The sequence below is a fragment of the Haliotis rufescens genome, unplaced genomic scaffold (assembly GCF_023055435.1).
Source record: "Haliotis rufescens isolate VD_foot unplaced genomic scaffold, xgHalRufe1.0.p SCAF_1, whole genome shotgun sequence".
Lineage (NCBI taxonomy): Eukaryota > Metazoa > Mollusca > Gastropoda > Lepetellida > Haliotidae > Haliotis > Haliotis rufescens.
The window spans coordinates 20,538,436-20,548,300 of NW_025963779.1; the positions used below are offsets into that span (position 1 = coordinate 20,538,436).

The 9,865-nt window shown below is 41.8% G+C and overlaps 1 protein-coding gene across 1 annotated transcript; it reads right to left on the reverse strand.

Annotated features, from left to right (window-relative positions):
• Positions 1-3,146: 3,146 nt before the first annotated feature.
• LOC125384469 (basic proline-rich protein-like) lies at positions 3,147-9,642 on the reverse strand. Its single transcript, XM_048403834.1, has 2 exons — positions 9,375-9,642; positions 3,147-5,719 (listed from the first exon to the last, which is right to left on the reverse strand). The coding sequence occupies exons 1-2, from the start codon at positions 9,640-9,642 to the stop codon at positions 3,240-3,242; spliced, it is 2,748 nt and encodes a 915-aa protein (XP_048259791.1). The 3' UTR covers positions 3,147-3,239.
• Between the last annotated feature and the right edge of the window lie 223 nt (positions 9,643-9,865).

Genomic DNA, 9,865 nt, shown 5'->3' on the forward strand with positions numbered 1-9,865 from the left:
CGCTCTCGTGTAAAACCAATTTTATGAAACTCGTGAATAGTTGTGGTATTTGACTCGCTTTCGCTCGTCAGATACCAGAACTATTCACTCGTTTCATAAAATTGGTATTACACGGGAGCTCGTTTAGTATTCTGTATATCTACACTGTAGATATCGCTGCAATGAAATTGCATCACAATAATTTGCAGACCATTGTGACGTCATTGGTTACCTCGCTCCACCTGCTTCCCCTGGCCTGATGTTTTGTGGTAGTCATGGTGTAGTTTCTATATGTGAGACTTAAATAGCAACATCACTTATTTCTTGCATTATTGTACTTCAAATTGAAAATGGACGATATTCTAAAATTTGATCTTATCTGAAATATCCATTATCTTAATGTCTCACTTGTGTCTTACCGCTCTTAAATGACATAAATTATTGTCACAAGATTACAACTTATAATAATTCATGTACATGAATGTTGGATACAATAAGATGGCGGTTTTTAACATAATGTGTATATCACAGAATGAATTCAGAGTATGGCATGATCAAAGGATAAACAGAGTTACATTGTTTTCGGCGATCTAATTAGTATATACCACTACCGTAAATATGACAAACGATGTTCGTATTTACGTAACCGTATCACACGTAAGGGCCGACCGCAAGTCATGAAGGTGAAACAGGGTGGTGTGTGGTATGCTTGCATAATTTACACATAGTTATATGTTTTAATTCCGACAAAAAGAGGCGGGGAAGAGAGTTATCATTATTTATTCTCCATAAACTTCGGTACTTTTTAAACATTGAGAACAGACCAGTGACACCTGCTACAGCTGTGATGTTTGAATAATGTTATATTTGTCTGAAGGATCGGATGCCTAATGAATAAACAGTGACAGGGAATCAAGGATTGCAATCCACTGTAGAACTCACCCCGTCTTGAAATTAAGCCTACATAAATCAACGGATGTTTGTGTCCAACGCCAAACAGTCACGGACGAGAATTTTCAAATAATTTCTAGTTACCATGATGTCTGTGTCATCTATACAAGTTTTACTTTCAAGTTCACCCTACGATTTGGGTGTTTGTGAAAGATCCAGTCCATCACGTTAATTATCCACGAAGCCCAGATCCTCTCTGTGTTTAGCTAACATAATCTTCTTACATGTCCTGCTATTGAACGTCATTGCAAAAGTGAAGATAATTAGATAAATGGCATATCTTTGACAGCGACAGGACAACAGCTTCCGATGTCATGAAAATGTGTATGTTTGAAAGAGCATAGGACATCGGCGTATCACCTTTTACAGTGTCAAATCGTGTGTTCGTAGAATATCAGACTAAAGAATGTAAAAATTGTTTCTTTTTCCAAACTTAGATAACTTTAATTTTTTTAAACAACTTATTTGTGTTGTTTGGATGCTTGTCAATATTTCTTTACCTAAAATTCGGTCATGAAATATCCCGGATGTCGGATTATACCCTTTACCGAAGGTTGCCTTAACTTTGCTGAATGCGATTGTGCTGTTCACGCCGTCGTGTATTGGCTGGGTGAATTAGGAACTGTTGCCTTGAAATACACAGATTTCATAACAAGAATACCTTCATCATCTTGCTTTGCAATACTTTGACGACAACATTTTCAAGTGGTTACCCTTTAAGCTGCTTACTTGAAGATAAATTGCAAACTGTTTCGTGGCAATATTTTAGAATAACTTCATATTATATCGAACCTGACAACATGTATATCTTCTTGTTTGGGAAAACCTGTGAACTTGATGCCATCATTAAATCTAGCCAGACAAATACACGCTTGAAAAAGTCAGGAAATATTTTCTTGAGGCAGAATCATTAATTAAGGTAATTATTGCTGAATGTATTGTTTATGAGTTTTTGATTTCGTGGTCTAAGAAAACACATTTAAGTGAGTGAGTGAGTGAGTTATAGTTAAGGTCGCTTTTAACAGTATTCCAGTTATATCACGGCGTGTCAGCTTTAAGTGGGAGAAAACCCCAAGTGATCCAGGTCTCCAACTTTATTACTTCGGTGAACCACACAAGCATGGGTATGGTGGAAGCATAATCGGGGCGAACCGGGATTCGAACTCATTTTCATGGGTTTGTGGCGTGCCCACACCACATAAATTGCTGGAGAGGAATTTATCATCATCATCAATAACAGAATATGTTTTTGGTTTCTTGAGACTAAAATATTTATTAATGATGCCCAAATTATTTAAAGCAACATAAAGATAGCACGTGTAACCGTTTAACCACGAAACCATTTGTCCTATACGATACGTTTTTCTGCGATGCTGAACCAATTTTCTCGATATAAATATAATAAATAATCATAAATAAACACAATTGCACATGTTAACGTTTAAAGTTGTTTTTACAAACATACAAATAGGTTAAGAACTCCTATCACTGTATTCACTGCACGATCTGCGACGTTTGTTTATTTATTTGTTTGTTTGCTGTTTAACGTCCTATTCAGCAATTTTCTAGCTATATGACGACGTCTGTAAGTAATCGAGTCTGGACCAGTAAATCCAGACACATTCACACAAACACATTAAGAGGTAAATGCACTAACAGCAACAGACTGAAAGATTAGCTTTACAGCTTATTCAATAAAAAAACTATCCATAAACCGTTGTTGTTGTTATTGTGTGCATGATATACTAGTGATAATTATTATAAACTTTAGATTAGAAATATAGAATAGTATTTTGGGAGATTTATTTCTTGTAAAAATCTCCAGATGAAATATTTGAATATTTCCCATTATAGTTACCAGATAGTGAATCTGAAAACACGTAATAAACATTGACGAACACGTCTGTCGTGATAGATAACAGAACGCATATAGACTTTGGAATTGACGGAATTTAATATCTTAATCTCTAGATTTTTATTGCCACTGATGATACTGTCTTAAGCATTGTGTGCACAAGATTTATGTTGACCAGAAGAAATACTGATAAAGGCCAAAGCAATATATACTGAACCAAAGGAGGTCAATCTTTCATGGAGGTTGAGGATTGTCATATTCTGGTTACATTGGAGCCGGTAGTGGGGGAGAGTCATGTCGTGGTGCTTCTGTGCGTGGTAGGGAGGAAAATTCTGTGGGTGGTAGGGAGGAAAGTTCTGTGGGTGGTAGGGAGGAAAGTTCTTAAGGTGGCGGTGGAGGTGGAGGAGGAGGGTCATTTTGTGGAGTTTCTTGAGGTGTTGGTGGAGGCGGAGGGTCATTTTGTGGAGGATTCTTTAGGCGGAGGGTCATTTTGTGGAGGTTCTTGAGGTGGAGGTGGAGAGTCATTTTGTGGAGATTCTTGAGGTGGCGATGGAGGTGGAGGGTCATTTTGTGGAGGTTCTTGAGTAGGAGGTGGAGGAGGAGGCTCATTTTGTGGAGGTTCTTGAGGTGGCGGTGGAGGTGGAGGGTCATTTTGTGGAGGTTCTTGAGGTGGAGGTGGAGGAGGAGGGTCATTTTGTGGAGGTTCTTGAGGTGGCGGTGGAGGTGGAGGGTCATTTCGTAGAGGTTCTTGAGGTGGCGGTGGAGGTGAAGGGTCATTTTGTGGAGGTTCTTGAGGTGGAGGTGGAGGGTCATTTTGTTGAGATTCTTGAGGTGGCGGTGGAGGCGGAGGGTCATTTTGTAGAGGTTCTTGGGGTGGCGGTGGAGGGGGAGGGTCATTTTGTGGAGGTTCTTGAGTAGGCGGAGGGTCATTTTGTTGAGGTTCTTGAGGTGGCGGTGGAGGTGGAGGAGGAGGGTCATTTTGTGGAGGTTCTTGGGGTGGCGGTGGAGGAGGAGGGTCATTTTGTGGAGGTTCCTGTGGTGGCGGTGGAGGTGGAGAGTCATTTTGTGGAGGTTCTTGAGGTGGCGTTGGAGGGGGAGGGTCATTTTGTGGAGGTTCTTGAGGTGGAGGTGGAGGGTCATTTTGTGGAGGTTCTTGAGGTGGAGATGGAGGAGGAAGGTCATTTTGTGGAGGTTCCTGAGGTGGAGGTGGAGGCGGAGGGTCATTTTGTGGAGGTTCTTGAGGTGGAGGTGGAGGTGGAGGTGGAGGGTCATTTTGTTGAGATTCTTGAGATGGCGGTGGAGGCGGAGGGTCATTTTGTAGAGGTTCTTGGGGTGGCGGTGGAGGGGGAGGGTCATTTTGTGGAGGTTCTTGAGGAGGCGGAGGGTCATTTTGTGGAGGTTCTTGGGGTGGCGGTGGAGGTGGAGGAAGAGGGTCATTTTGTAGAGGTTCTTGGGGAGGCGGTGGAGGGGGAGGGTCAATTTGTAGAGGTTCTTGAGGTGGAGGTGGAGGGTCATTTTTTGGAGGTTCCTGTGGTGGCGGTGGAGTTGGAGGGTCATTTTGTGGAGGTTCTTGAGGTGGCGGTGGAGGGGGAGGGTCAATTTGTGGAGGTTCTTGAGGTGGCGGTGGAGGTGGAGGGTCATTTTGTGGAGGTTCTTGAGGTGGAGGTGGAGAGTCATTTTGTGGAGATTCTTGAGGTAGAGGTGGAGGCGGAGGGTCAATTTGTGGAGGTTCTTGAGGTGGTGGTGGAGGAGGAGGGTCATTTTGTGGAGGTTCTTGAGGTGGCGGTGGAGGAGGAGGGTCATTTTGTGGAGGTTCTTGAGGTGGAGGTGGAGTAGGAGGCTCATTTTGTGGAGGTTCCTGAGGTGGAGGTGGAGGGTCATTTTGTAGAGATTCTTGAGGCGGTATTGGTGGGGGAGGGTCATTTTGTGGAGGTTCTTGAGGTGGCGGTGGAGCGGGAGGGTCATTTTGTAGAGATTCTTGAGGTGGAGGTGGAGGGTCATTTTGTGGAGGTTCTTGAGGTGGAGTTGGAGGAGGAGGGTCATTTTGTGGAGGTTCTTGAGGTGGAGGTGGAGGTGGAGGGTCATTTTGTGGAGGTTCTTGAGCTGGAGGTGGAGGAGGAGGGTCATTTTGTGGAGGTTCTTGAGGTGGCGGTGGAGGAGGAGGGTCATTTTGTGGAGGTTCTTGAGGTGGAGGTTGAGGGTCATTTTGTGGAGGTTCTTGAGGTGGAGGGGGAGGGTCATTTTGTGGAGGTTCTTGAGGTGGAGGTGGAGTAGGAGGGTCATTTTGTGGAGGTTCTTGAGGTGGAGGGTCATTTTGTGGAGGTTCTTGAGGTGGAGGTGGAGATGGAGGGTCATTTTGTGGAGGTTCTTGAGGTGGCGGTGGAGGAGGAGGGTCATTTTGTAGAGGTTCTTGAGGTGGAGGTGGAGGTGGAGGGTCATTTTGTGGAGGTTCTTGGGGTGGCGTTGGAGGGGGAGGGTCATTTTGTGGAGGTTCTTGAGGTGGAGGTGGAGGAGGAGGCTCATTTTGTGGAGGTTCTTGAGGTTGAATTGGAGGTGTAGGAGGAGGGTCATTTTGTTGAGGTTCTTGCGGTGGCGGTGGAGGGGGAGGGTCATTTTGTGGAGGTTCTTGAGGCGGCGTTGGAGGGGGAGAGTCATTTTGTGGAGGTTCTTGAGGTGGAGGTGGAGGAGGAGGGTCATTTTGTGGAGATTCCTGAGGTGGCGGTGGAGGGGGAGGGTCATTTTGTAGAGGTTCTTGAGGTGGCGGTGGAGGTGGAGGGTCATTTTGTAGAGGGTCTTGAGGTGGAGGTGGAGGTGGAGGGTCATTTTGTGGAGGTTCTTGAGGTGGCGGTGGAGGGGGAGGGTCATTTTGTGGAGGTTCTTGATGTGGAGATTGATGAGCAGAACTGTCCTCCGGTGGTGTTGTAACAGTTGAACCTGAAGGAAACTGTTCATAGTCATTGGTGGTTTCTTTGGTTAATACAGCTCATTGTGTTTTCTTAAACCAATAAATTACACGGAAATCGTAACACGATCTTTATAATGTCATAAATAATTGCGATATGAAGAATATATACAATTGCTTACCTAAAATATCAATACAGATGCTCCCTGACTGTAATTTTTTTTCCTGGCATTTGCAAATGTTGTCTCTGCAAACGGCATATTCTGTGAATGTGCAATCTTTGTTTTTCCTGCAGTCGGATCCAAACGTTTGTGGGGCTGAGAAAGGAAAGACATAACAGGCTTGATGTCCACAAATATAACTCACTCTCTCTTCACAGGGCTACGAATGAAGTAATAATACCACAACCCTTAACTGAGTAGATCAAATAATATTAACATGAAATAGCTCGGTCAAAAACTACACAGTCAGATGTGAACAGCAGAATCAGACACTCCATACTCTCAGATGTGGTCGATATTATATTTTCTTACCTCAAAGGAACAACACCAGATAAGAACAAACACAAACGCTAAAACATCATATGTGTTTTATCACCTGGTTCAGCAAATTTTAGGAACACTCAAATGTGGAACTTAAGTTTTTGTTTGTTGTTTTTGTTTTCTCAAAACCTGAATTCGGTAGTCGAACTGACTTTAGTGAAAACATATGGAAGGGTTTGAAAAAATATGCATATTACCAAACTCTGACAGTCGCTTCTGTGGCGATCCTACCGTGTCTCCTTAACACACTGGCTACACCCGATACCAGATATGATTGTATCATCTTCTAACATGGGAAGAAGAGAAAACTCTATGTTTAAAAATTCTTCCGTTAGAGTTCCCTGGGGGATCGATAGAGACTTGCACAACGAGTGATGAAGTTTATGTGTTTAGTGCGTAATTTTATTTTTCCAGGGTGGTGAGACGACCTTCTGGTTAACGCGTTCGCTCGTCACGCCTTAGGGTTCGATTCCCGACATGGGTACAATGTGTTAAGCCCATTTCTTGCGTCCCCTGTCGTGATAATGCAGGAAATTGATAGCGGCGTAAAACCAAACTCACACTTACTCACCCCTTTTACCAGATGGGCAGAGGGGTGGGGCACAATACAAGCCTACAATGAGTTTTCCCCAACAACACATCACTGTGTAACACCGGATATACCATGTGAAAAAATCCGTACTGAAGTACACAAGTCGATCCTGTTATTACACTCTGGTTATAAAACGTGTTCATTATATATTTGGACTTATATTTCCAAACGATGTTATTAATCTTATTCAAAACTTCATTCATTTACTTTCATTTCGGTGAAATCGTTTGTGGCCTGATAGGCAGATCGCACAAACTCACCGCGTTATTAACAACAATCACAATACGACTACCGCTACTGACGCCTGAAAACGAACGTTAGTTCATAGAGATTGTTAAAAGTCATATTTATGGTAGCTTCATGCCTCATATACCATGTACTGGGCCTGAGATAAATAAAGTGTTGCTGTGTTCCGTTCTGTTGTCTAAATCTCTGCATATAAAACTATGCCAAGTAGAACAGGAAATATGATTTGAAAGGCAAATGATCATGTGTAGAAGTAGTGACGTCATACCATAAATTGCACATTTTCATTGACAAAGTGTGTTCACTTGAAGAGAAATGATGTAGATTTTTACTGCGCACAATTTCGAAAAGTCTTTTGTTTCCCTCCAAAATACTACATGTCCTAGAGTGGTGTGCGCATTATACTAAAAAAAAATAGGTAATTATCTCCAGTTTGTTTTTCTCATCACAGCAAAATTAGCTCGTACCTACTCCTCTCAGCGTTGTCTATAATTTTGGAAACAACCCACACACAGCAATGGCATGTTAGGGCAGCTATAAATAAAATTTTCAGGTGAACAATTTACTTGCCTTTGCATGTGTTTGTAACGGACTTCCACGATCATATTCGTGATATAGTCGGAATCGTGCAATCGACCATGTTTTTAGCAGAGATTACTAATAAATATGGGAACTGTGTTGTCGCTTTTATTTAAACAGGACCACCATAAAAACAATCTGAGAAAAGAAAACGCCTAATGGTTATATAGTATCTCAGTTTTTCCATACCAACACAAACATGACTCTCTTTAGAAATGGGGGCGGTCGGGTAGCCTAGTGGTTAAAGCGTTCGCTCGTCACGCCGAAGACCCGTGTTCGATTCCCGACATGGGTACAATGTGTAAAGCCTATTTCTGGTGTCCCCCGCCGTCATATTGCTGGAATATTGCTAATAGCGGCATAGAATCAAACTCACTCACTCACTCTTTGGAAATGAAGAAAACTTTTTTTCTAAGGCTTTCAGGATTATTTGAAGATGACGCAAAAGACAGTTAGTAATGTTGATAAGTTGCTGGATTTCTTGTATGTTGTGCCAACTACTCCAGCTATTCAATATATTGACACAGTTAGCCACTGAACCACTGTATAAACAGTTCTTCTGAGGTTCAGGGCTATTCGTTAAAAATGAAAGCGAGTGCCATCTAAAGTTTACTGAAAGCAATTAGTGAAATGCTGGATTTCCTCCTTGACAACATCTGTGTAAAATCTTGAGGTAAGACATTTAAGCAAGAAGTAGGCATCCCCATGGGCATCAATTATGCTCCCCTTCTTGATGATGTTTCTTTGTGCATATGAATCGGAATTTCTGTTCGGATTGGCAAAGTCAAAACAAGGTAATTTGTCCAACAAGTTTAACTTAAGCTTCAGGTATATCGATGATCTGTATCTATCAAATAGTCAATTCTCTTCCACTGATTCACCAACCTAACTAGAAATGAAGGAGATATATATGCGTAAAGAGTGATAAAACAATCTCTACAAGACTGTGTGACAAGATCGATGACTTCAATTTTCCAATGGTCAACTTTCTCTTTATGTCAGGTAATATTCATGCAGCTCAAGCCTTTGCTGTTTACATTTCACAAATTTTGAGGTACATTCGAGCATGCTCTTTTTACCAAGATTCCAAAGAGCGTCATACGACTGGATCACTTTTTCTCAGAAAATTGTATAATCAATGATACAACATTCAAGGCCTCAGTAAAGCTTTCGAAAGGTTCTATGGGAGACATGTGGAGGACTTTTCCAAATTCTATCAGTGACAAAAAATGGTGCCCGATTCTATATTTTGACTTGTACTATTATGTTTTTCAGAGTTGACTTGTCTTTGCATGTGTTTGTGACGGGTGCCACCGGTAGGGCAGGATACACTCACCTTTTCGCGAACACCTGGTATCATCACTATTTGATTGTGATTCATAAACACATGATCATGATATAGTCGGAATCGTACAAGCTGCCCTGCTTTTGGCAGGGATTTCTTATGAATATGGAAAGGGTTAGGTCGCTTTTCTTTATATTATTGTAAGAAATTGGAAACGTTTAGAAGTATGAATAGCATTTCCCAAATCTAAAGTTTGGCTACTCCTCAAACATGTGTGAAATGTGTGTTTAATTCCTCAATTTTAGTATATAACAAAATCAATGGAACTTTGAAATGAGTTTGTTCTCATTTCATGAGTTACATAAAACATAATTCAACTCCAGAATGAAAATAAGATTGAATATTTATCAAATGTTAATATTATAAATAAGCAAGTTACCTACATCGACATGTGTCGTACATGATGTAGCCAGGGCTACTGACGCTGCTAGGACTGCTCTCAGAGTTGACGACATAAGCCACACACAGGCTGTCGGTCTTCGAAAACTGAAAACTCACACATTTCTCATCTCTGTAACATTCTGAAGCACATTCCAATCGTAAACTTGTATTGTGTGTCCATTTCACCTCAGCTGACAACATCTGATCAGTGTAGACATCGATCATCTTGGCAAGACAGTCACAATCGTTACCACTTAGGATGACCCTCATCGAAAGTAAGAAAATAAGGGTTTGTGTCCAAAGTATTTCATATGGAACTGTCATTTTGACGACTCGTCTCTAACGCTCATGTTATGAACCCTGTTTGGAACCAAATGTATGGTTGTACACAGAAAAATGACCATACGACTGATGCTACTACGGTGATGTATGGAGAAATCATCCTACTTTAAAATAGATGCGAGTAGTCCTTCGGGAAATTGATATTTCAATA

Excerpts from the sequence above, each read along its gene's own strand:
- LOC125384469 (XM_048403834.1), bottom strand. The coding sequence starts at position 9,642 with ATGAGGGTCATCCTAAGTGGTAACGATTGTGACTGTCTTGCCAAGATG. Across the intron at positions 5,720-9,374 it reads CATGTACGACACATGTCGAT|GTTCAACTGTTACAACACCA; the intron begins GTAGGTAACTTG and ends AGTTTCCTTCAG.